This window comes from Oncorhynchus clarkii, chromosome 23, assembly GCF_045791955.1.
Source record: "Oncorhynchus clarkii lewisi isolate Uvic-CL-2024 chromosome 23, UVic_Ocla_1.0, whole genome shotgun sequence".
Classification (NCBI taxonomy): Eukaryota; Metazoa; Chordata; class Actinopteri; order Salmoniformes; family Salmonidae; genus Oncorhynchus; species Oncorhynchus clarkii.
The window spans coordinates 24,525,766-24,553,733 of record NC_092169.1 but is presented as its reverse complement, the minus strand read 5'-3'; the positions used below and the strand labels follow the sequence as shown (position 1 = coordinate 24,553,733).

General features: G+C 40.4%; 2 protein-coding genes across 4 annotated transcripts in view; one reads left to right on the top strand and one right to left on the bottom strand.

Moving 5' to 3' along the window:
• On the top strand, positions 1–23,684 carry LOC139381977 (S-adenosylmethionine synthase-like). Of its 3 annotated transcripts, none has more exons than XM_071125871.1 (10): positions 1–464; positions 4,702–4,779; positions 5,316–5,438; positions 7,288–7,544; positions 16,493–16,618; positions 19,877–19,969; positions 20,164–20,346; positions 20,549–20,682; positions 20,998–21,138; positions 21,455–23,684. In XM_071125871.1, exons 1-9 carry the CDS (start codon positions 395–397, stop codon positions 21,098–21,100), a joined length of 1,167 nt encoding a protein of 388 aa, XP_070981972.1. In that variant the 5' UTR covers positions 1–394; the 3' UTR covers positions 21,101–21,138; positions 21,455–23,684. The 3 variants fall into 3 exon arrangements, 2 of the variants coding, with proteins under 2 accessions (XP_070981972.1, XP_070981971.1); XR_011628604.1 differs by having other exon boundaries at positions 34–464; positions 20,998–21,213; positions 21,485–23,684; XM_071125870.1 differs by having other exon boundaries at positions 29–464; positions 20,998–23,684.
• The window catches only part of LOC139381979 (transmembrane protein 150A-like), an 86,774-nt gene continuing 82,448 nt past the window's right edge, over positions 23,643–27,968 (bottom strand). Inside the window, exon 8 of the mRNA XM_071125878.1 lies at positions 23,643–27,954. Within this exon, the coding sequence (XP_070981979.1) occupies positions 27,710–27,954 (245 nt within the window). The 3' untranslated portion in view covers positions 23,643–27,709. The remainder of the gene's footprint in view (positions 27,955–27,968) is intronic.

Sequence of the window (27,968 nt, the reverse complement as noted above, 5' to 3'; positions counted from 1 at the left end):
GACTCCAGCAGCACCCCGTGGACGACAGAAGTTGTAGATTCCTTCCACCATTCAGGATTGTGGAAAGAACAAGGGTTTAATTGGGACTTGACTACATTTTAAATCCCCTCCATCAACAACTCCCCCATGGAATGGTCTGTCCCATGGGTTCACCACATGATGTGTGTGTGTTTTCTCTTAGCCATATATAGGACCATGTGTAGATAGTCCAGGAGTTCTGGATAGAGATCTGGATAGACAGACAGTCAATTGACCGCACGGCTGCAACCCTCACTCTTTCTACCTTCTCGAGCAGGAATATAAAGCTCTCACCAGATCTATTTGGCTGCTGTTGAAGGAAACAGAGGAACTTCTCTGTGTTTTTGAGTGGTTCTGAGCACCTGCCTGTGTCAAAATGAGTGACACTCTGCTGGATGATGAGTCCTTCATGTTCACTTCGGAGTCTGTCGGAGAGGGACATCCAGGTGAGTCTTCTCCTGGTTCCATTTTACTTGCTCTTTACATGCTCTTTACCAGTACTCACAATTTGTTCTAGCCATGGTCCCACAGCTATAGCAACATGCTCAATGAGAACCTACATCTGTGCCTGTCAGATGAAGTGTGAATAGTTACTCAATGTTGATAATGCACATGATATATTTGTTGCATGGCTACAGTTTGACACAATCATAGTTCAAGTATATATAGCCCTCAAATTCAAATCTGGATATCAAAGCCAGTTCCAGTACTTTTTTCATACTTCCCCTTTAATCAGGGACTGATTTAGACGGGTGCAATTAAATATCAGGAAGGACAGAAAAACCAGCAGTAGTTTGGACCTTGTGTCAAACTCATTCCATGGAGGGCTGAATGTCTGAGGGTTTTCGCTCCACCCTTGTACTTGATTAATGAATTAAAGTCACTAGTTAGTAAGGGACTCCCCTCACCTGGTTGTCTAGGTCTTAATTTAAACTAAAACCTAAGACACTCTGCGGAATGAGTTTGACACCCCTGTCGTAGCGTAGATCTGAATACCCCTGGTATATAGTATGAGATATAAAAGATGGAAAAACATTTTTTGGGAAAGAATTGAACTAAATGTCTATATTTGCTCAAAAACTGATTACCGTGCTGATGTAGAAACACAGCGTAATGGTGTTCTATGACACAAATCTAGCCACTATAAGACCCTGGAGGTAGTTAATCTGTCTGTGCTCCTGGCAGACACATTTACACATTTATTTTGAGAGCATATGGATGGTATTCCATTGATAGACTACCCCCATGGCTCTCTCTTTTTCTCACTCTGTCTCTCTCTCGCTGTCTCTCTCTCCCTGATGGGGGATATTGAGTAGAGGTCTGGTGTAGAGTTACATTGCTGAGAGAAAGGGAGAGAGAGAGTGACTTATGCTCCCACAGGACACTATTGCCAGCACGCAATACAAGCACAGCGGTGGGCCGATAGTGACAAACAGTACATTGCACACACTGTTCCACAGAAATCAGAAATCAATTAAGTTTGATAAGTTGTGGTGTGTGTGGGGTTTTTTTTTTTTGGGGGGGGGGGGGGGGGTACAATGTTGCAGTTTGATTGACTCTTATTTTAACATGTTCATTCTGCTAAAGCAATCAACGGTCTGGGGTCCCGTACACTCCGCCCCCTCCAACCATGTTAACTCCAACCACGTCCAATCAAAAGTGCTGAAACCTATACTTCCCCCTTTGGGTGAAGTGAAGAGAAAAAAAATGGGATGTGGTATTTACAATACTTTTTTATGCATGATAGTACTTTAAAAAAGTGTCAATATTTTGAGAATAATGTGGCAATAATTCAAGAATAAACAATGAAGCAGGGGTTTTACGCAAAGGTGTTTGTGGGAGGGTTAATATAGGTAACCACACAGACTTCAATGAAATACCTCACCTGAGTCTGTGTCGTTCCTCCTTCTGAAAATAATCTGTGGCACAACTTCTTCCAGGTCCAAATAGGCCTACTTATAATAATATGGTTATTATGTGCTAAAAGAGATAGGATTTCCTTGTTACTAAAGCCAATTCTAAAGTATAGTTTCACCAGGTCATCTAACATCATGCATTTCAATGGTGGCGCACACAGCAACAGGGAGCCAGGGCGGAAAAAAAGTATCCAAGTATCACCACCCATCGCCGTTGTTTTCTCTCTTCACTTGGCCCTTATACTCTTCTGTAGTTAACAGTATGTAACAGTACAGTGTATTGGCATTTCTATATTGCCTTTAAATGGTTTAACTTGGGTCAAACGTTTCGGGTAGCCTTCTTCAAGCTTCCCACAATAAGTTGGGTGAATTTTGGCCTCTTCCTCCTGACAGAGCTGGTGTAACTGAGTCAGGTTTGTAGGCCTCCTTGCTCACACACGCTTTTTCAGTTCTGACCACAAATGTTCTGTGGGATTGAGGTCAGGGCTTTGTGATGGCCACTCCAATACCTTGAATTTGTTGTCCTTAAGCCATTTTGCCACAACTTTGGAAGTATGCTTGGGGTCATTGTCCATTTGGAAGACCCATTTGCGACCAAGCGTTAACTACCTGACTGATGTCTTGAGATGTTGCTCCAATATATCCACACAATTTTCCCCCTCATGATGCCATCTATTTGTAAAGTGCACCAGTCCCTCCAGTCCCTGCAGCAAAGCACCCCCACAACATGATGCTGCCACCCAGGTGCTTCACGGTTGGGATGGTGTTCTTCGGCTTACAAGCCTCCCCATTTTTCTTCCTAACATAACGATGGTAATTATGGCCAAAAAGTTATATTTTTGTTTCATCAGACCAGAGGACATTTCTCCAAAATGTATGATCTTTGTCCCCTCAGAAAAAAAATTGTAGATGGTTTTGGAGCAGTGGCTTCTTCCTTTCTGAGCGGCCTTTCAGGTTATGTCGATATAGGACTCGTTTTACTGTGGATAAAGATAACTTTGTACCTGTTTCCTCCAGCATCTTCACGAGGTCCTTTGCAGTTGTTCTGGGATTGATTTGCACTTTTTGCACCAAAGTACGTTAGTCTCTAGGTGACAGAACGCGTCTCTTTCCTGAGCGGTATGACGGCTGCGTGGTCCCATGGTGTTTATACTTGCGTACTATTGTTTGTACAGATGAACGTGGCACCTTCAGGCATTTGGACATTTCTCCCAAGGATGAACCAGACTTGTGGAGGTCTACAATTTTCTTCTGAGGTCTTGGCTGATTTCTTTTGATTTTCCCATGATGTCAAGCAAAGAGGCACTGAGTTTGAAGGTAGGACTTGAAATACATCCACAGGTACACCTCCAATTCACTCAAATTATGTCAATTAGCCTATCAGAAGCTTCTAAAGCCTTGACATCATTTTCTGGAATTTCCCAATCTGTTTAAAGACACAGTCAACTTAGTGTATGTAAACTTCTGACCCACTGGAATTGTGATACAGTGAATTATAAGTGAAATAATATGTCTGTAAACAATTGTTGGAAAAATTACTTGTGTCATGCAGAAAGTAGATGTCCTAACCAACTTGCCAAAACTGTAGTTTGTTAAACAATACATTTGTGGAGTGGTTTAAAAACAAGTTTTAATGACTCCAACCTAAGTGTTTGTAAACTTCCGACTTCAACTGTAAGTATATTTTAAACCACATACCTTTAGACTTTTACTGAAGTAGTATTTTACTGGGTGACTTTCACTTTTACTTGATGCGATTTCTATTAAGGTATCTTTACTTTTACTCAAGTAAGACAATTGAGTACTTTTCACACCACTGCTCTTTTGTTGCTGAGAAAATGCAAACCTGTAGTGTAAAAAAAATACCCCCAAAAATGTGAGTTTAAAAGGGTTTCTAAAATTCTAATCCACATAATAATTCACATTTCCTGTTGCTGCAGGATTATTTTGCTGCTGTAGCAAACTGGCTCAAATTAAGATCCTACATCTATCTGTATGTACACCGGGGCTTGAAATACAGTGGTAAATTTAAACTCCAGATTAAGATTATTAATGTGAGATAATGATGACTTTGGGCATGTGCATCTGTATTGCATAGTTTTGCATGCCAGGCATAGGATACAGGGCCTTCAGAAAGTATTCCTACCCCTTGACTTATTCCACATTTTGTTGTTTTGCAGTCTGAATTTAAAACAAATTTCACCCATCTACAAACAATACCCCATAATGACAAAGTGACAAAGTTTTTAGAAATGTTTGCAAATGTATTGAAAATTAAATACATAAATATCTCATTTACATAAGTAATCACACCCCTGAGTCAAAACATGTAAGAATCACCTTTGGCAGCGGTTACTGCTGTGAGTCTTTCTGGGTGTCTCTAAGAGCTTTGCACACCTGGATTGTGCAAATATTTGCTAATTATTATTTTCAAAATGTTTTAAACTCTGTCAAATTGGTTGTTGATAAATGCTAGACAACCATTTTTAGGTCTTGCCAAATACTGCTCTTTTGTACTTTGGGATTATCCCCCAAAAAAGGAATGTGACACTTTTTAAAGATTTCCCGAGTTCAATGGGTACAATCCTGTTCATGAGGATATTATTAATTCGCATCACGCTCAAATACACTTTGTTTCGGTGTTTCTTGATTCAAGCCATGTGCCGGGTGGTTGGGCATAACTCCAACGACTCATGAATTTAGTTTTGTCTGCTTTGTATCCTTTGTTCTTTTCATTTATTATTGTCATCTTTCTGTCCTTTTCCAGACAAGATATGTGACCAGATCAGTGATGCTGTCCTGGATGCTCACCTGAAACAGGACCCAGATGCCAAGGTTGCCTGTGGTGAGTTAGAGGGGAACACATTTAAAGGAAACACATAGAATAACAGGGTCATGGTGAGTGAGGGGACACATTTAAGTGAATCACACAGACCAACAAAGGCAAATGTCCCAAAAGCATTTCACCATGCATTCCTTCTGTTCTGTCTAAAGCTAGCACTGCTTTCTGTTTTGTTTGAACTCAAACCCTTTGATTTAGTCTTACATAACTTCTTCATTTCCAAGAAAAAACTCAAGGAAATAAGCTCATTAGAATAGTTGGGACACACAACACATAAGAAACCCACTGACCCCATATTGGGATATTGACCTAATGTACATTCTACACTTATCTATGTCCACTATGAACTCAAAACTATTTGTTGTTGTTGTTGTTGATTTGTTTAACAAGATAGAGGTCTACAAGTTCAAAATACCTTACCAATCAATTACACAACACTTGAGACATACTTACATAGAATACCACTTATCTAAAGATAAGTGTCATTGGTTGTTATTACACAGTTATAAAGTGTTAATGGTTGTCTTCACCCTGTGTAGAGACGGTGTGTAAGACTGGCATGGTGCTGCTGTGTGGAGAGATCACTTCCCGGGCCAATGTAGACTACCAGAAGGTTGTCAGAGACACGATCAAACACATCGGCTACGACAACTCAGACAAAGGTGAGAAACAGGCTTCTGTTGTACTCAAACCAGTATGTTTCTACTGAACAAAAATATAAATACAGCATGTAAGTGTTGGTCCCATGTATCATGAACTGAAATAAAAGATCCCCGAAATGTTCCATACACACAAAAAGCTTATTTCTCTCATATGTTGTGCACAAATTTCTTTACATCCCTGTTAGTGAGAATTTCTTCTTTGCCAAAATAATCCATCCACCTGACAGGTGTGGCATATCAAGAAGCTCATTAAACAGCATGATCATTACTGTTCATTTCTCTACTCTTCACCTGAAACGGGACCCAGATGCCAAGGTTGCCAGTGGGAGTTAGAGGGGAACACATTTAAAGGAAACACACAGGGTCATGGTGAGTGAGGGGACACATTTAAGTGAAACACACAGACCAACAAAGGCAAATGTCCCAAAAGCATTTCACCATGCATTCCTTCTGTTCTGTCTAAAGCTAGCACTGCTTTCTGTTTTGTTTGAACTCAAACCCTTTGATTTAGTCTTACATAACTTCTTCTTTTCCAAGAAAAAACTCAAGGAAATAAGCTCATTAGAATAGTTGGGACACACAACACATAAGAAACCCACTGACCCCATATTGGGATATTGACCTAATGACACAAGTGTTCTCTTCTCTACCAACGTTGTTTTAGACAATTTGGCAGTACGTCCAACCGGACTCACAACCACAGACCATGTGTAACCATGCCAGCCCAGGACCTCCACATCCAGCTTCTTCACCTGAGACGATCGTCTGAGACAAGCCACCCGGACAGCTGAGGAAACTGTGGGTTTGCATACCCGAAGAATTTGGTTATGCAGAAACCGTCTCAGGTGCGTGCTCATCGTCCTCACCAGTTTCTTGACCTGACTGCAGTTCGGCGTCGTAACCGACTTAAGTGGGCAAATGCTCACCTTCGATGACCACTGGCATGCTGGAGAAATGTGCTCTACGTGGATTTCAACTGTACCAGGCAGATGGCGTTGTGTGGACGAGCGGTTTGCTGAAGTCAACGTTGTGAACAGAGTGCCCCATGGTGTTGGTGGGGTTATGGTAAGGGGCAGGCATAAGCTGTGGACAACGAACACAATTGCATTTTATCGATGGCAATTTGAATGCACAGACATACCGTGACGAGATCCTGAGGCCCATTGTCGTGCCATCACCTCAAGTTTCAGCATGATAATGCACGGCCCCATGTCGCAATGATCTGTGCACAATTCCTGGAAGCCGAAAATGTCCTAGTTCTTCCATGGCCTACATACTCACCATACATGTCACCCATTGAGCATGTTTAGGATGCTCTGGATCAATGTGTACGACAGTGTGTTCCAGTTCCCACCATTATCCAGCAACTTTGCACAGCCATTGAAGAGCAGTGGGACAACATTCTACAGGCCATAATCAACAGCCTGATCAACTCTATGGGAAGGAGATGTCGCGCTGCTTGAGGCAAATGGTGGTCACACCAGATACTGACTGGTTTTCTGATCCACAACTTTACCTTTTTTAAGGTATCTGTGACCAACAGATGCATATCTGTATTCCCAGTCATATGAAATCCATAGATTAGGGCCTAATTAATTTCTTTCAACTTACTGATTCCCTTATATGAACATTAACTCAGTAAAATCGTTGAAACTGTTGCATGCTGCGTTTATATTTTTTTGTGAGTGTTCTACTATACTATAGTGTAGCTTGCTTAATGTAGAAAATCAGAAACATACTAGAGGATGAATCATGACCCTCTGTCTCTCTTTTCCTCCCTCTTTCTCTTCCCCTCCCTCTCTCTCTCTTTCTGTCCCTACCTTTCTCCCTCCTCTCTCTCTCTCCCCAGGTTTTGACTATAAGACGTGCAATGTGTTGGTGGCTCTGGAGCAGCAGAGTCCAGACATTGCTCAGGGTGTCCACATCGACAGGAAAGAGGAGGATATGGGAGCTGGAGACCAGGGTCTGATGTTTGGCTATGCTACAGACGAGACAGAGGAGTGCATGCCTCTCACCATCGTCCTGGCTCACAAACTGAATTCCAAGATGGCCGAACTCAGACGCAACGGAACCATCCCCTGGCTCCGCCCCGACTCTAAAACACAGGTGAGACTGAGAGAATTACCAATGAACTCTCTCTCTCTCCCTCTTTCTCTCTCTGGGGGGGGGATATACAGTTGAAGTCGGAAGTTTACATATACCTTAGCCAAATACATTTAAACTCAGTTTTCCACAATTCCTGACATTTAATCCTAGTAAAAATTCCCTGTCTTAGGTCAGTTAGGATCACCACTTCATTTTAAGAATGTGAAATGTCAGAATAATAGTAGAGGGAATGATTTATTTCAGCATTTCTTTCTTTCGTCACATCAGAAGTTTACATACACTCAATTAGTATTTGGTAACATTGCCTTTAAATTGTTTAACTTGGGTCAAACGTTTCAGGTAGCCTTCCACAAGATTCCCACAATAAGTTGGGTGAAATTTGGCCCATTCCTCCTGACAGAGCTGGTGTAACTGAGTCAGGTTTGTAGGCCTCCTTGCTCGTACATGCTTTTTCAGTTCTGCCCACATATTTTGAGGTCAGGGCTTTGTGATGGGCACTCCAATACCTTGAATTTGTTTGCCACAAATTTGGAAGTATGCTTGGAGTCATTGTCCATTTGGAAGACCCATTTACAACCAAGCTTTAACTTCCTGGCTGAATTCTTGAGAAGTTGCTTCAATATATCCACATAATTTTCATCCTCATGATGTCATCTATTTTGTGAAGTGCACCAGTCCCTCCTGCAGCAAAGCACCCCCACAATACGATGCTGCCACCCCAGGGCTTCAAGGTTGGGATGGTGTTCTTCGACTTGCAAGCCTCCTCATTTTTCCTCCAAACATAACCATGGTCATTATGGCCAAACAGTTACATTTTTCTTTCATCAGACCAGAGGACATTTCTCCAAAAGGTACAATCTTTGTCCCCATGTACAGTTGCAAACCATAGTCTGGCTTTTTTATGGCGGTTTTGGAGCAGAGGCTTCTTCCTTGCTGAGCGGCCTTTCAGGTTATGTCGATATAGGACTCATTTTACTGTGGATATAGATACTTTTGTACCCGTTTCCGCCAGCATCTTCACAAGGTCCTTTGTTGTTGTTCTGGGAGTGATTTGCACTTTTCGCACCAAAGTACGTTAATATCTAGGAGACAGAACGCATCTCCTTCCTGAGTGGTATGGCGGCTGAGTGGTCCCATGGTGTTTATACTTGCGTACTATTGTTTGTACAGATGAACGTGGTACCTTCAGGCATTTGGAAATTGCTCCCAAGGATGAACCAGACTAATGGAGGTCTACACATTTTTTTCTGAGGTCTTGGCTGATTTCTTTTGATTTTCCCATGATGTCAAGCAAAGAGGCACTGAGTTTGAAGGTAGGACTTGAAATACATCCACAGGTACATCTCCAATTGACTCAAATGATGTCAATTAGCCTATCAGAAAACACTCTGAAGTTTCTAAAACTGTTTGAATCATGTCTGTGAGTATAACAGAACTTATGTAGCGGACTAACTAACCGTTCAGAATAGTTTTTTTAGGTCTCTGTCTGTTCATTGACTTCTCTTTGTTTTCAGTTCCTACCGCTTCCACTGGATGTCACAAGTCTTTGGAATTTGGTTGAGGTTATTCCTTTGTGCAATGAAGAAGTATGGCCATCTAGGAACTGCGTTGCACTATTGAGAGTTGCGCAAGACTTGAAAAGTAGCTTGGTTTGTTGTCTTCCTGTATTGAACACAGATAGACCCGTCTTCAATTTGATCGATTATTAACGTTTAAAAATACCTAAAGTTGTATTACAAAAATAGTTTGAAATGTTTTGGCAAAGTTTACAGGAAACTTTTGAAATATTTTGTAGTGACGTTGCGCAATTTGGAAGCTGTTATTTTCTGGATCAAATGCGCCAAATAAATGGACATTTTGGATATATATAGACGGAATTAATCGAACAAAAGGACCAATTGTGATGTTTATGGGACATATTGGAGTGCCAAAAAAAGAAGCTCGTCAAAGGTAAGGCATGTTTAATATTTTATTTCTGCGTTTTGTGTAGCGCCTGCAGGGTTGAAATATGCTACCCTCTTTGTTTACTGTTGTACTATCATCAGATAATAGCTTCTTATGCTTTCGCCGAAAAGCCTTTTTAAAATCTGACATGTTGGCTGGATTCACAACGAGTGTAGCTTTAATTTGGTATCTTACATGTGTGATTTAATGAAAGTTTGATTTTTATATCACTTTATTTGAATTTGCCGCGCTGCATTTTCCCTGGTTTTTGGCCAAGTGGGACGGAAGCATCCCCTATACCATCAGAAGTTAACAACAAATGTGTGGAGTGGTTGAAAAACACATTTTAATGACTCCAACCTAAGTGTATGTAAACTTCAATTGTATTAGAAGAGAGGTGGTGTAGGGTTGCATATAGAGAATAAGAGAAAGGGAGAGAAATTAATGAAGAGAGAGAAAGGGAGAGAAAGTAAGGAAAAGAGAGGGAGAACAATTGAGAGAGAGAATTGAATTGAAATATAATTGAGAGAGAGAGAGAAGCATGTGGTCCCCACTTGAAACCATGACTCCCCACTGAGAGTTTACTCAGGTCTTACCATGAGACTATGTGACTAGTCTGTTTTCACCCCTGAGTGGGAATGAGTTGACCCCTAACCCTGACCCGTCTGGAGCAAAGGAGACCAGCTGTGGTCTTGTCAATCATAGCAAACGGTCTGGTTCCATTTCAACTTCTAAACCCTTCTCTTAGCTCCTACCTCTTCTCCTAGCACCTACTCCCTTCAATGTTCACAGATCTAAAAGGATTGGAGAGGTGTCATTAATGTGGTGGAAGCTCCACTGAGGTTGCCCTAAACTACACGTCTAATATCCAAGTTGGGAGAAGGAGCAAGGAGCTGAAATGGAACAGACCAAAATCCAATGGATTCTTTCCTCAGGCAGCTGTAACCTTATGGGTAATTCTCAAGCAATTCTCTAATTCCTGAGTTATGAGCGGGAAGTGAAGAGGGAAGGGTCTTCAGTTTTAGGGGTATTTTTGAATGGGGCTGGAAAAGGAATGGCCCAAAATAGGATCTTGTGAGAGGGATTACATTCAGGCATTAGGGGGGGGGGGGGGGGTTCAGACATTCACATGAAGGGAAGTTCAGTTAGTTAACCAAGGCCCTCAGAAAATGTTATTGATATCTGATAACATTGACAGGCATGTGTCTTGGCTTCAGGACTGAACATAATAAAGACAAGCATGTAGCAGAACATATTAGTTAACAGTGCAAATTGTCCAAACTGATCCTCAAGGTAGATGGATGATTTTAAATATGTTATTGGACCATAAACAGATATAGCTTTTTAACCTATACGGTCCGAATAATGATGATCCACGCTTCTTTTAAAATATATTTTATAATTTATCAAACCTACAAGCAACACTAGACTCTATTATTATGGTGGGAGATTTTAATATGGTTTTAAATACCTCTATGGACCGTAATGGAAATCACACTGTAAACTATCCCCCTCAGGCACTTAAGGAAATCATGAATGTCATGGATATATTGGAATTAGTGGGTATATGGAGGCTTACTGTAAATACCCTGACCTAGTGAGATATACAGTGAGGGAAAAAAGTATTTGATCCCCTGCTGATTTGCCCAGTGACAAAGAAATTAGCATTCTATAATTTTAATGGTAGGTTTATTTGAACAGTGAGAGACAGAATAACAACAAAAAAATCCATTAAATTGATTTGCATTTTAATGAGGGAAATAAGTATTTGACCCCCTCTCAATCAGAAAGATTTCTGGCTCCCAGGTGTCTTTTATAGATTAGGAGCACACTCTTAAAGGGAGTGCTCCTAATCTCAGTTTGTTTCCTGTATAAAAGACACCTGTCCACAGAAGCAATCAATCAATCAGATTCCAAACTCTCCACCATGGCCAAGACCAAAGAGCTCTCCAAGAATGTCAGGGACAACATTGTAGACCTACACAAGGCTGGAATGGGCTACAAGACCATCGCCAAGCAGCTTGGTGAGAAGGTGACAACAGTTGATGCGATTATTCGCAAATGGAAGAAACACAAAATAACTGTCAATCTCCCTCAGCCTGGGGATCCATGCAAGATCTCACCTTGTGGAGTTGCAATGATCATGAGAACGGTGAGGAATCAGCCCAGAACTACACGGGAGGATCTTGTCAATGATCTCAAGGCAGCTGGGACCAACCGAGAAAACGATTGGTTACACACTATGCCATGAAGGACTGAAATCCTGCAGCGCCTGCAAGGTCCCCCTGCTCAAGAAAGCACATATACATGCCCATCTGAAGTTTGTCAATGAACATCTGAATGAAAACCATCCCCACCATCAAACATGGAGGTGGAAACATTATGCTTTGGGGGTGTTTTTCTGCAAAGGGGACAGGACAACTTCACCGCATCAAAGGGACGATGGACGGGGCCATGTACCGTCAAATCTTGGGTGAGAACCAATGCCAGGGCATTGAAAATGGGTTGTGGATGGGTATTCCAGCATGACAATGACCCAGAACACACGGCCAAGGCAACAAAGGAGTGGCTCAAGAAGAAGCACATTAAGGTCCTGGAGTGACCTAGCCAGACTCTAGACCTTAATCCCATAGAAAATCTGTGGAGGGAGCTGAAGGTTTGAGTTGCCAAATGTCAGCCTTAAAATCTTAATGACTTGGAGAAGATATGCAAAGAGGAGTGGGACAAAATCCCTCCTGAGATGTGTGCAAACCTGGTGGCCAACTACAAGAAACGTCTGACCTCTGTGATTGCCAACAAGGGTTTTGCCACCAAGTACTAAGTCATGTTTTGCAGAGGGGTCAAATACTTATTTCCCTCATTAAAATGCAAATCAATTTATAACATTTTTGACATGCCCTTTTCTGGATTTTTTTGTTGTTATTCTGTCTCTCACTGTTCAAATAAACCTACCATTAAAATTATAGATGGATAATTTCTTTGTCAGTGGGCAAACGAACAAAATCAGCAGGGGATCAAATACTTTTTTCCCTCACTGTACATGGCGGAGGCTTAATCAAGCTAGTCGTCTTGATTATTTTCTTATGTCATTCTCTCTGGCACCAAAAGTTTAAAAAGTGTTGATAGGGGACAGAATGCGGTCAGACCATCACATAATTGGCATATAAATTACTCTTACAGAATTACCATGTGGGCAAGGATATTGGAAATGTAATTAAAGCCTACTTGTTTTTAACTAGAACAGAATAATTTTTAACTGGCTTTTTCTGATATAACATATGTATAGCAGATCCCCTTATTGTATGGGACTCTTTTAAATGTGCCTTTAGAGGCCATGAAATTCAGTACTCATCTATAAAACAAAAGCAATTTAGGTCAAAAGACTCCATATTAACAAAAGAAATTGAAGGACTAACAGAACAGTTAGATAGCAATACAAACTGTCCCATAGAGGCACAGAATAAGTCAGAGGAAAAACAAAAAGAAATGGAGGAACTTATTCAAGAAAGATCCAGTGTAATATATTATAAAAATAAAGTGAAATGGATGGAATATGGGGAAAAATGCACCAAATGATTTTTAAATCATAAACATAGAAATGCTACCAAAAAATGTCTTGTTACAAATGACGGAGTCGCTCAGGATTCACCAAACGATATTTTGAAAGAGGAAGTAAAGTACTTTAAGAATATGTTTTCGTTTCAGTCTCCTCCATTTCCACTAACCGAACCTAATTGTATGGATTGTTTTCCTATTAAGAATGTAAAATTAACATCTGTACAGAAAGACTTATGTGAAGGCAAATTACAGAGGAGGAACTTCTTTATGCATTTAAAGCCTTTAAATCCGGGAAAACTCCAGGGCTGGATGGCACACCAGTGGAAGTATACACACCAGTGGAAGTATACACACCAGTGGAAGTATACACACCAGTGGAAGTATACACACCAGTGGAAGTATACACACCAGTGGAAGTATACACACCAGTGGAAGTATACACACCAGTGGAAGTATACACACCAGTGGAAGTATACACACCAGTGGAAGTATACCAAACTTTTTTTTATATACTAAGAGGACCATCATCAGCATGTTTTAACCACTCCTATATAAACGGTAGATTATCGGACACGCAACAAGAAGGTCTGATTTCATTATTACTGAAACAGGATCCAAGTGGTGTATATATATAAAGATCCAGTTCATTAAAAAAATTGGAGGCCTCTTACACTGTGATGCAAAAATTATAGCAAAATGCATAGCGCATAGAATTAAAAAGGTATTGTCGGATATTATTCATCCTAATCAGACAGGTTTTTTACATGGACAATATATTGGAGATAATACATGACAAGTACTGGAAACAATAGAACACTATGAAAAATCTGGGAAACCAGACCTGGTATTCATAGCTGACTTCGAAAAGGCATTTGATAAAGTACGACTGGAGTTTATATGTAAATACCTGGAATATTTCAATTTTGGAGAATCTCTTATAAAATGGGTTAAAGTTATATATATATAGTAACCCTAGGTGTAAAATAGCAAAATAATGGCTACTTCTCAGAAAGTTTTAAACTGTCCAGAGGAGTAAAACGAGGTTGTCCACTATTGGTATAGCTATTTATTATTGCCTTCGAAAGGTTAGCTGTTAAAATCAGATCCAACAATAATATCAAAGGGTTAGAAATTCAGCGCGTCATTCATTATACGCTGATGATTCATGTTTTCTTTTAAATCCACAATTTGGATCCCTTCACCGCCTCATAGAGAATCTAGATACTTATTTGACCTCTCTGGATTACAACCAAATTATGATTACGTGTTGGATCACAAAAAATAATGTAAAAATAACTTTTACATTACCGTGTAGTTTACCAATAAAATGTTCTTATGGTGATGTGGATATACTCGGTATACTTATCCCAAAATAAATAATGTAAAAATAACTTTTACATTACCGTGTAGTTTACCAATAACATTTTCTGATGGTGATGTGGATATACTCGGTATACTTATCCCAAAATAAATAAATGATCTCACTCCAATAAATGTTAATAGAAAGTTTCGAAATAGATAAGATCTCGCTACCATGGAAAGGAAAATATCTGTCACCCTGATTAACTCTTTAGTCATATCCCAGTTTACCTATTTGCCTATGGTCTTGCCTACACCTAGCAAGTAACCTGTTTTTTTATTATATGAGCAAAAAATATTCCATTTTATTTGGAATGGAAAAGGGTCTATTTATATGATGAATATGAATTCGGAGGGCAAAAAGTAAATATTAAAGCATTAGACCTCTCATTAAATGCGTCAGTTATACAAAAGTTATACATAAATCCGAACTGGTTCTCTAGCAAATTAGTAAGAATTTCTCACCCCTTGTTGAATAACTTTTTTCCTTTATTCAGATTACAACCTCTCACTTTTGGTTATTTGAAAATGAAATAATCTCCAAAATATCTCTATTTTTAAAACAAGCCATAGAAAGTTGGTTGCAATTTGAGTTTTATCCACCAGAAAAGACAGAACAAAGAATACAACAAATATTGTGGTTAAATTAAATATACTCATTGATTTAAAAAATAAAAACATTTCAATAAATAAATAAAGTAAAAAAGGTATCATCTTTGTAAATTATATCATAAACAGGACTGGTAGAGTTATGTCACACATGCAGCTAACAAAAATACATGGAAATGTCTGCACTACCCAAAATTAGAATCAACTAATTGTAGCATTACTGCAAAAATGGAAGAGACAAGTGGAAGGGGGTCAAAGTAAGCAATTTGTCAGTCAGCCCTGCATTAAAGACCTGGGGGTTTGGTCTACTAAAATAACATATGGAATTCTTCAGATAGCTAAATGATCCTTGGCGCGGCAGGGTAGCCTAGTGGTTAGAGCGTTGGACTAGTAACCGAAAGGTTGCAAGTTCAAATCCCCGAGCTGACAAGGCACTGTTCCTAGGCCGTCATTGAAAATAAGAATTTGTTCTTAACTGGTCAGATGAAACCAAAATATAACTTTTTGGTAAAAACTCAACTCGTCGTGTTTGGAGGACAAAGAATGCTGAGTTGCATCCAAAGAACACCATACCTATTGTGAAGCATGGGGGTGGAAACATCATGCTTTGGGGCTGTATTTCTGCAAAGGGACCAGGACGACTGATCCGTGTAAAGGAAAGAATGAATGGGGCCATGTATCGTGAGATTTTGAGTGAAAACCTCCTTCCATCAGCAAGGGCATTGAAGATGAAACGTGGCTGGGTCTTTCAGCATGACAATGATCCCAAACACACCGCCCGTGCAACGAAGGAGTGGCTTCGTAAGAAGCATTTCAAGGTCCTGGAGTGGCCTCGCCAGTCTCCAGATCTCAAACGCATAGAAAATCTTTGGAGAGAGTTGAAAGTCCGTGTTGCCCAGCAACAGCCCCAAAACATCATTGCTCTAGAGGAGATCTGCATGGAGGAATGGGCCAAAATACCAGCAACAGTGTGTGAAAACCTTGTGAAGACTTACAGAAAACGTTTGACCTCTGTCATTGCCAACAAAGGGTATATAACAAAGTATTGAGATAAACTTTTGTTATTGACCAAATACTTATTTTCAACCATAAGTTGCAAATAAATTCATTAAAAATCCTACAATGTGATTTTCTGGATTTTTTTTCTCATTTTGTCTGTCATAGTTGAAGTGTACCTATGATGAAATTACAGGCCTCTCATCTTTTTAGAACTTGCACAATTAGTGGCTGACTAAATACTTTTTTGCCCCACTGTATGTGTATTTATATGTATGTATATGTATACTGTATATATTGGAAAAGATGCAGACAATGGCATTGATGGAGGCTACAATCTCTCTGCAATATTAAAGCTGATCTACCCCATAAAAAAATATAAAAAACATGTAGCAGAACAAATATGATAACATATCTCATCTCCTACCCTCTTCTTCCCCCTCCATCCCTCCCTCTCATCACTATCTCCTCTTCTTCATCAGGTGACGGTACACTATGAGCAGGAGAATGGGGCAGTGATCCCTATAAGGGTCCACACCGTGGTCATCTCTGTTCAACATGATGACTTCATCGGCCTGGAGGAACAGAAGAAGGTGCTCAAGGAGACGGTACGTACTCAGGGCCTGCCCTCCCATTAGGCAAGATTAGGCGGTCGCCTATGGCAGCACTTGAATTTGGGGCGGCATTTTGGAAATTGGCTACTGCCTTCCGGCGCCCCTGATCGGCTACTACACTGCTGCCAGTGCCCCAGCCACCAGCTCATAGTCATTGCTGCATCTCATAGCCACCCACCCCATTCCCGCTTCTCCCGAAGTTCACTCCCCCTATCCTTGGTAGCTATGGTTATATGTGTGTGTTTTTAGGGGATTATCCAATTGTGAAACATTAATAAAAAATTATCTGCCAATTAAATTATCGTATTGCTTTTTATGTTTGTGTGTGATGAAGATGATTGGTGATTTAAGGCAGTAGCCTAACCTAGCCTGTTAATGTTAGCTAGCTACTAGTGGAAATAATTTCAGCTAAAGTAAGCTATAGAGATTTGCAACCAAATTTGCTACCATGTCTAAGAGACAAAAACCATCAGGAAGTGAATATATATTTTAAAAAACTGATAAGAAAAGAGGCACAATCTCTAAGCCAAATAGATTTGCTGCTGAAATTGATCAGCATGCAGCAATGTCCATCAGCCGGTGTGGAGAACGATAAGCCGCCAAGGACAGGCCGTTAATTTGCAGAGAAGGACGAGCCCCCGTTCACTGGTTCTAGCAGCCAAGAGGACGAACCGGAGGAGTCTGAGCCATCCACTTCCACCTATGATGACAGCTCTCTGGGTAGACAAGAACAGGTGGTCGCACCAGGCCTAGCCACATCTCCAAACAGGCAGAGACCTTGCTATCTGGGACCCGGACTCAGATTAGTACCTCTAGGTCCCTGATGACAGTGGTGCTGCTGCTGCTGCTGCTAAATCCAACTCCCAGACAAAAAACATAAAAGATCCCGGTGAGGGGCCCAAATATATGAATGGATCTTTACGGGATATGTTAGTGCGGGCTGGGCCACATCAGAATAAGGAGGGGAATTTCCCAAAAGATTGTTGGTGGCCCAATACAATAGGAGAATGGCAAACAGGGAGAGAGTGGAGAGACCATGGCTTGTTTATTCCAAGAAAAACGATGAAGCCTTCTGTTTTTGCTGCAAACTTCTTTCACACGAGTGCCAATCTGCGCTGGTCAGGAATGGAACCAGGGACTGGAAGAATCTGTGCCACCTCCTCATCTCACAGGAGAAGTCGCATGACCGCCTAGATAGTTTCCAGAGGTGGAAGGAGCTGGAGATCAGGCAGGTGTCCAAGCAAACTATCGATGCCCAAGCCCAACGGGCTATTGACAGAGAGACTCTCCATTGGCAGCAGGTGCTGCAGAGGCTCAGAGCCCTGATACGCGTAATGGCCACCCAGAACATTGCGCTTGGTGGGACCACTGACAGGCTGAATGAGCCAAATAATGGGAACTTTCTGAAGTTTGTGGAAATGCTGGGTATCTTAAACACAATTCGTTAAGGCTGGGTCATTGACAGAAAGCTTGTTTTACACTGCTCCAGCGAAACGAGGCCCACCATGCATTTATGAAAGCACTTGTTTCCAAAGCTCAAACGATCTCACTCTTTTTACAGTTCTACAGGAATATTAAATGATAGGTTAAATATGTTAAATAAAAGTGTTATTTTTATTGTAACAATTGTGGGGTCCTACAATGTGGGACAATAGGTGTCATATTATTAGTCAGAAACTATGGTTGATTGCAACATTGTAACTCTCTGATGTAGCAGTTGAAGTAAAATTCCTTTCTGCCCGGTAATGGACCTCCTATTTGTGCACGCACGCACCAACTATTTCTATGGGCCTAATTCTAGAATTACATATAGAATTGGAGCCTATTTCGTCCTATTCAAAAACATGGTAGGCTTACCTGTTTGACAAACACAATTATGCTATCCATAGAAGTCGGTATAGCCAAATCCTCCAATACTGTCGCGTGCACTCCTAAAATACCTCCATGTCTGGTAAGGGCTTGGTGTGTTTGGGTGTTAGGGCTCAAATTGAGTGAGGGTATACCTACTGGTACCGCAGGTATAAATACATAAGAAGAATCCAGATTCTATAAAGCATTCTATAACAATGAACTCCATGATTCCTCATGGTAGAAACAAGCTTTAAAATGGCCAAAAAAGACGTGACTCCAATGTATATGGGGATATATTGATTCCTCTCGGTGACATTCTGAAGTCGAGCTGCAGCCTATAGTATTCAAGGAGACAAACAAATTGACTTTGCTATTCTGTCCCTATTAATTGAGCTTTTCACTCTCTGAAAAGAGAATATGTCTGTTTAAATCCAGGCAGCTTTTAGGGAAACACTTCTGTTTTTTGGTTATTAAATTTTTTAACCTTTATTTAACTAGACAAGTCAGTTAAGAACAAATTCTTATTTTCAATGACAGCCTAGGAACAGTGGGTTAACTGCCTTGTTAAGGGGTAGAATGACAGATTTTTACCTTGTCAGCTCAGGGATTCAATCTTGCAACCTTTTGGTTACTAGTCCAACACTCTAACCACTAGGCTACCTGCCACTAGCTACCTACCTGCCGCAATGGAGGAGTGGAGGCTAAGTTGAACCTTACATTTTTCTGCGTTAGAGCGTCTGTCTGGGTGGAAAGGTAACTTTTGAAAGATTAAAATATTTGCAAACAGCATTGCATACAAGACAATCTGGTTTGACATTAGAGAAATATGGTGAGAATGCCTATTTCTCTCTCCATTCTTACCTGAAACTTCTATTTTCATCATCCTCCTTTCTTTTGAGACTTTTACAGCCCAACATTTTATTTTGATTGCAAGATGTTTTTCCCCAATCAACACACACAGAAATATATAAAACTAATGTAATAGACATTGGTGATTTTATCAATGTAATGACATTGAACTAATTATATAGCCTAATTGTTGTTTAATTTGTAGTGTAGGACTTTGAATTGGGCTGTTAACATGTTCCTCCAACTTTTAGCTGAGAAAAAAATTGGCCCAAGACCAAACCTATTGCCAACCCCTGCTGTACATAGTCTAGCGGGGGATGGGAGGTCGGCAGCAGGTTCTTGTCTCGCCTAGGGCGGCAGAATGTTCAGGGCCAGCCCTGTGCATGCTGGATGATATGGCTAGGAAGTTTATTGAAAATCCAAATCAAGTATTTTTTCTAAACTTGGCCAAAGTATCTGTATGTGTGGGTCTGGTGGTGGATGCAATGTAAAGCACTTTGATGCGTTTTGAAAGGCTTCATAAAAATGTACTATATTATTCCCTCCTGTCAGGTGATCAAGGCAGTGGTTCCAGCTAAGTATCTGGATGATAAGACCATCTACCATCTGCAGCCCAGTGGACGCTTCGTCATCGGAGGACCCCAGGTGAATGTCATAGCCAAAATGGGTGCAATCACTCATGTAAATAGACACAAGTTCACTCACCTCCCCTACACACACACACACACACACACACACACAAACACACAGCTCATTCTTTAAAGACCAAAGGATATAATGCAATATCAAACCTCAAAACAAACACAATATCAACTCCTGCTATCTTCTTCCTCTGCCAGGGTGATGCTGGGGTGACGGGTAGGAAGATCATCGTTGATACGTACGGAGGCTGGGGGGCCCACGGTGGTGGAGCTTTCTCTGGTAAAGACTTCTCCAAGGTGGACCGCTCGGCTGCCTATGCTGCCCGCTGGGTGGCCAAGTCCCTGGTCACGGCCAAACTGTGCAGGAGGGTGCTGGTTCAGGTGAGGTCTTATCATGGTTCTCCTGGTGGTTGTAGTTCTACTCCACAATAAAATAGCAACCAAATACATCAGTTCTCCTGACAGAGCTGACATCAGCTAATGACTTTTGACTTTATATTGTCACTACCGCTGTAGGTTTTATCAGTGGTTGTCTCAAAATGTTGACATGAGCATTGAGGGCATTATGTCTGTGTGACTGTAGGTATCCTACGCCATCGGAGTGGCCCACCCTCTGTCCATCTCCGTGTTCACCTACGGCTCGTCACAGAAGTCTGAGAGAGAGCTGCTACATATCGTCAACAAGAACTTTGACCTACGACCTGGTGTCATCGTCAGGTAAACACCTCACCTCTAAAGTCACACCATCAAAGGAAAACTGTTGTTTGTAATACATAGATAATCTCACACAACAATAAATTAACCATAGAGGTCTATATCAGGCTTAAGGTAAATTTTTTGTCCATATTATTAGCGCAATGAAAGAACCCATCTCGAGAGCTGCAAAGTTGTAAGTCATGCTTATCATGTCATTGAGAGATTTGTGTGGACATTTACGTCACACAAGCAGTGGTATTGTACATTTGTGTATCAAATGCTGTTACAGGTGTGTCTTTCCCACCTCTGATGTGTGTTTTATCGCTCGCTCCACAGGGAACTGAACCTGAAGAGGCCAATCTACCAGAACACAGCGTGCTATGGCCACTTTGGCCGGAGTGAATTCACCTGGGAAGTCCCTAAAGAGCTCACCTACTAAACATCCACTCCTGGTGGTCAAATATATAATGAGCTGATGTGGAGATCAAAAACAGGCCCCCTCTACAGGCTACAACTACAAATGGTTCTGCTTTTTCAATGGCTAGTGTTGAGGTTAAAGGGATACTTCGGGATTTTGGCAACGAGGCCCTTTATCTATGACTTCCAGTCATTGCACTAACACTAGTTAGCATTCGCTTGCAAAACTACCTCTAGCTTCCTTCATACTGGACACAGTTATGTAAAAATGGTAGAGGTAGTTTCACGAGCGAATGCTAACTAGCGTTAGCGCAATGCCTGGAAGTCTATGGGGATCTGCTAGCATAATCAAGTTCATCTGACTCTGGGGAAGTAGATGGATGGCCTCATTGCCAAAATCCCGAAGTATTCCTTTACGTTTTATGGCTTGGAGTTATGATTAGGGTAAAAGGTAAGGTTTGGACTTGTGCTGATCAATCATTAATGTTGTTGCAGCCCATAGAGTGGGATTTGTTTGTTTATTCTTCTTGTCATCTCTCTTCTCTCTCTCTTCTCTCTCAAACAAAACCAACCATATAATAATCAATAAAGTTAAATATTGAAAAAAATATAAACTGTGAATATACTGTATAGCAATACATCCCCTCCACTCTGTCCATATCACTTCAAGATGGTGCTATAAATCCTGTATTCATCCATAATCTAAGGGGAATATGTATCTGCAGGTTCAATCAACAACTTTCAATCAACCAAAGTATATTCATCTTTTATCAGTAGGTTCTTTCAATCCCATCTAATGTTCGGAGGGAGATCACCCTCTAACTTGGGTTTTGGCCGCGGTTACAACTATTCTTTGCCCTGTATCAAACTGGTTTATATTTTAAGTAGCTCTGTAAAGATCAAATCCACATGAAAGTCTTCATTTTATAATTCTCATCGATGCTGCAAGACTTAATTATTATTATTTTTTTTACAGTGCATTACTACTACAACAACGACACAACAGCAGCAACAATGACAGGTGTATAGTCAGATGACACAGGTTTCTTATACCAGGGATGTGTCGGGCGGTATACTGTACCTCTTACCAGTGTGTTACAGTTGACCAGATGTGGCAGTGGAAATAGACTTGCAAAATAAGGCTTCATAACCATTTATAAGGCATCATAATGATGCTTTATAACTGTTTATAAGGCCTTATAATGCTTTATGATGCATCTATTAACCCCTGCTCAGTCCTGTTTGATTATGCTATTTGTATCTTCATCTGTAAAGCTGCTGCTGGGATCTATCTCACTGGAAACAATATTAGCGGCCTTGAATGAATTAACTGTTCTCATCTCAACTCTGATGGCCGATAGTGGATAAGGTTTGATGTATTTCGTTTTTTGACTTGATTGCGAGTTAATTGTTGTCATTATTTGTCTATGAATAGATTATGAATAGATTGCCAAACTGCATGTTGCCAACAGTAGGCATATTATTTTGTGGACCAATGTTTCTACATTTGTACAATTTTACATGCCTGAGATGATGCTCTCTGAGAATAATAACGTTGAGCTTGCCAGACAAACATGACAGAAGTATTTTAAGTTGATGTCAGAATGTACCTCTTTCCTCAGAGTTTCAAACCACTTGTGTATTTTTCTTTTCATCCATTTTCCCAATTCTTTCAAACCATCTCTGGGACATTCACCTATTTGAAATCAGTGATAAGCTGTTTGTCTCTCTCTCTCATTATAAACGTATTTTGCATAGACTCTTGTCTGTTTACATTATATGTTTTACTCTGAGTTGCTGGGCCCTGTATTTTATTTAAGGACATATTAGGGGAATAGTGTATAAAACAAAGTCTTCCAAAACGTTTCAGGATGCTGGTTTTGTCAAACAATAATTAAAGAACCTGAGAAATACCTCCACATAGTTAGAAACCATCCTGAGGTGTTTCATTTTTAGAAACATGAATTAAATGAAACACTTTAGGGGTTCTAGTAACAGTGTGTGGGTGTTTCTGCCCTTGTTTCTCTTCACCTGCTGAGTCATTGATCATGATGACCCAGGGCTTTAGCCCTGTGATGTGTTCAGCAAACACTGTACTGATTTAGGTATTCTCTCTTCCTAACTGTGTCCCAAACCTTGTTGTCCTAAGGAAGTTCGTTCCCCCACCCTTGTACCTAGTAGATACTTTATGCTGTTCTACCCTCTGTACATAGTAGCTGGATAATTCCACAAAATGAGTGCCTTTTGCGTTTAAGTAGGAATTGTGCACAAATATATCATTTTAAAAGCCTGTTATATATCTATATATCACATGGAAAAATCAATAAATCCAATTGTTTTATATGGATAAAAACTTGATAAAATGCCAAAATGCAGCATTGTGACATGTCCCTCTGTGAGTCCTCTATGAGGAAGATTTGACCAACTCCAATGTCTTACCCGTAATTGGTGAAAGGGTTTTCACCTAGTTATTTGGTTGTTATGACGAATTGTTTTCTGAAGATTATTATTATTATTTTATGTGAATAGTGATTCGTTTTTAGGTAACAAAAAAAACAGTTAGGTGAACTGAACTCTCGTTTTAATATGGTGAAACTATTCCTTTTTCAATAACTATTTCAAAAGAAACATTGAATATAATAGTGAAATCATAGTGTAAAAGCAGGTGAGCTAGTTCTACTCTTTTTGGCCATTTTCTGGTGTTTTGTGGTGGAAAACTGAGCATAACACATCAACCATGTTACCCTACCCATTGCATAGCTAGACATTTTATCACAATTATTTTTTTAAATTGTGAAGCTTGCATTTAATTGCCCCTCCCTGTTGCACACAACAAGCTTCCATTCCCCCTATCACAACATGGCTGATTTAAGATTAAATCATCAACCCTGTTACTTTATTTGGCGCTTTATTGGCACCTACTATAGTATATTATTTATTTAACCTCTTGATATGATAAAACATGTTTTGTTAAGTTGAACAAGTGCTCTTCATGGAATAATGTTTCTCACCAAATTACACTACTCAAAATGCACCTAATTGGTGGAATGCTGTTCTACCCTCTGTACCTAGTAGATACTGTATGCTGTTCTTTCCTCCCCCCCCCCCACCACCTTCACCCAACTCTACACAAAGTCATAACAGTTGGCAGAGAAACCTGAAAATGTTAATAATTGTTGACAATAAAAATATTTCAAACAGAAATGTGTTTAAAGCATTTGTTTGGGTTGTTATGCATGGTGTTTTGGTTTTATCATATCCACAGTCCTCAGACACTTGGCATGCAAAGTGTATATGTACAGTATCACTATTAAAGTGTATATGTACAGTATCACTATTAAAGTGAATATATTCATGTTAAACATTGATCCCCAAGGACATTTGTAAGAGTTGGGGGGGGGGGGTCAAGAACACATTTACAGATTTATTGTAGAACAATTTAAGGCAAATATACAAACAATCTTCATTCTCTCATTATAAACACTTTTCACCTTAAAACATATCTTTCTTTGGTTTCATCAAAATAAAGGCACTTACAGGTCATCTTTTTGCATTTCAGTAGAGTATGGCACTCATTTACTTATCTGTCTGTAGGTAGGTAAGACCACAATTAAATACAAATGAGGACAACAGCTAGATAGAGGAATGTTCTCTACTGTGTGTGTGTGTGTGTGTGTGTGTGTGTGTGTGTGTGTGTGTGTGTGTGTGTGTGTGTATACAAATAAAGGTAACTAAACTGTATCGATAATGTCTGGATGAAGCACTTACATTACTGCAACTATTTATATGGTACAATGTGGACCTAGGAAAAAGCATATGTAAAGATATGGTTCTGCATAGAACATAGAACCAATAGAACCATGGCAAGTGACCAATCAGGTCAAATATGGACAGAGCGAATGGCACTTTAACATTGAAATGTAAAATCAACCCACTGGTCAAAACAAGTTCTAAAACACAATTGAATATATAAAAATATCCCAACATAAACACAATTTATTTTAAAACGTGAATATATAAAAATATCCCAACATAAACACAATTTATTTTAAAAAGTGAAGAAAAGACAAAGGTTTCGTTAAGTCACTGATTGTGGACAGCTGGTGATGCAACAGATTCCTGAGAGGTAAATGTTTGAAGGTAGATCAGTCAATAAGAGACAGAACATTGACAAGGGTCATATTCATTAAGGCATGCAACGGGAAACATCTGATGTTTCGTAGTTGACAGCAATTCAACATAGCATAGATGTAAGTTATTACTTCTAAACAAAATTACTTTTTGGGTTTCTCATATGCTTACAATTATGTTTTGATTCTAGCTTGAACAGTCGCTAAGATTATATTTGGTTGTGATCATCGCAAAATAACTATTTTGGATGCAGAAGTTGTTAGCTAGAATGCTAACGCTCATTGACATAGGCGGTAGCAAAAGCAAGCCAAAGAGCCATTTTACTGGTTGAAGTTGAAGTGTTTTTTAAGTATAATCCAGTTGATTTGCGATAATGACACAAGCATTATATTAAGCAGGACATTCATACAAGACTTAAATCCAATTATAATCCAAAGGTAGTGTGAAATGCACTCAAAAGCAACATGTCAATAGAGGCTTTTTTTGCTGGCGTTCTATAAGAACCAACTTGTGTGCATCTCCTTTGTGAGGTAATGTTTGCAAACACAGAAAGGGGTCTATAGAACAGCATAGAGCTCTGTGCAGTAGTCTGTGTCTCCACTAGGGGCTAATGGACCACTTTTCCCCTCTACAAACATCATTGTCTTCTACTGGGTTTCTATTAGATTAACTTCATTGGTCAGTGACTCCATTCAGTCCAATTTGCTCAGATTCACTTTCAAGCCGTTGTGATGACTGAGGTGAATGTGAAACACTTGTGAATGGAACTATATGCTCTACATGTCTTTCTGCAATCCACAGACACTGAAGCTAATAAGGCAGCATTGAAACAGTGGAGACGTATAATTGCATTTTAAGATCTCTTAGCACAGATCTGAAAGGCAGGTGGATGGTTTGACACAGTGCAGTTAGTCAGGAGAATGGATACGGATGGTTTATGTTTACATTCTTTGGAAGAAGACCAGCAGCAAGCAGCAGTTCCATCCTGTTCCCTTTAGGCCACTATGCCATGATAGGCTAAAGGGACAGGAGGCAAAAAACCAAGAAGATAACAGTACGCTACCCGGGTTATGTTTCAGCATTCAACACTACATTGTCGCCTTGCAAAACAAAAACTGTCGTTGACTGAAACAGAAACCGATTGAACCCCAGCCTGACAAAAAGAAAAGTTGTGAAATCGGGAGCAGAGAAGTTGTTTCTGTGATTACAAATAGATTCTCGATTCTGGACCTCTGTTTTTCACACTCTGAAACTTTTCTGATTCCTGGGATTTATCTTAGCTCTGGCTGGTATTAGCTGGTTTACAGTTGGGTTCTTCCAGTCCTCTTCTCCACTCCCAACATCCATACCTTTTGGGTGAACCGTACAGTCAACATGTAGAAAATAAAAGTGTTTGGGATATTATGTATAAAATACGATTGGAGGTTTGGCTTTTCATATACTCAAGTGTCTCGAATAATCATAAGGAAAAATATATATTTTTACAGTCTGAAAAAGTCTGCATTCCAATGTACAGCTTTATAAGGCACAATGTTTATGTAGCATCAGTAGAAAAATAAGGTAACTCTGGTATCCAGATATTCCCCGGTTAAAACCATGGTTCATTGACCAGTATACTGTTCATCAGTGAAGCATCCATGTCATCAACACATTCATGGTAGCGAGTCCTCAGTCTTTCGCTACATGTGAAGGGTGTCATTTTAACCATTCTAAATATTCTAAATATTCCATGTGGCGTATTGGGAGCTGTGCGATGAGGCCCGGCTCTCATGGTATTGTTGTGTTTTAAAGGACGAATGATGGCAGCAGGTTCATTGTCTCATTTGGACTCTAGCACTGAGGGAAACATCAATGTCTGCTCGCTAACAGCCTCTGAAAATAATTGTGTATTTGGCCAATTCAAGTGCTTTTGTTTATTGGATTATGCTCTACATTGCACAGGCCTAGCTCTCCCACGCAGCTCTCTCTTCTCTAATGCGTTCCTCTATTTTTCTCTCAGCCTCACTCCCATGACGTCTCACTCCCTCTCTCTTTCACTCTCTATATAGCCATCTGGTGGCCTGCCCTCCTCTCTTAATCTGCGTCGAGATGACAGTGATGTCATCAGATAGCAACAGGCTGAGACTCAGCGGCACCAGGATCACTTCCTGTAATGAGTGATGAGGCTTCTTTGGCCGGAAAGCAGGGGCTGAAGGAAAATAAGATTATGGTTCATTAGTGATGTGCAAACACAAGCAGGGTCTTTGGAGGCTGGGACAGGGCTGGGGACATGGGAACAGTACGAACCCACATCTCCCCCATGGTGTCCACACCGCCGGGCCTGGTGGAAATGGTAGAATCCATTCCACCAACGCTGAGCTTATATGTGGCATTGGCATAGTCCACTTCACACCCTGGAATGGGGGTGTTTTGGTGTATTAGCGATGGATACTCAAAAGTCCCTCCACCTACCCCAGATTGATAATGGCACAGGCCAGCTTTTTGGCCTCTCTCCCAGGGACTACAGCATTGACATGCTCTCAGGGGGGTGCGGAATGGGACCTCTTAGGGACTCTACTTTGTGATCTCTCCCATTCGGCCCCAGGGCTCCCCCTCTGGCGAGCACCATCACAGTTTCTCCTGTGACACCAGCGAACTCGAAGGCAAAGGTTCCATAGAAGAGCATGATGGTGACGCAGAACACCCACTCAAAGATGGCCGACGCGTGCTGCAGGACGAAGCTCTCCTGGACAAAGAACACGCCACCTAGAGGCAGGAAG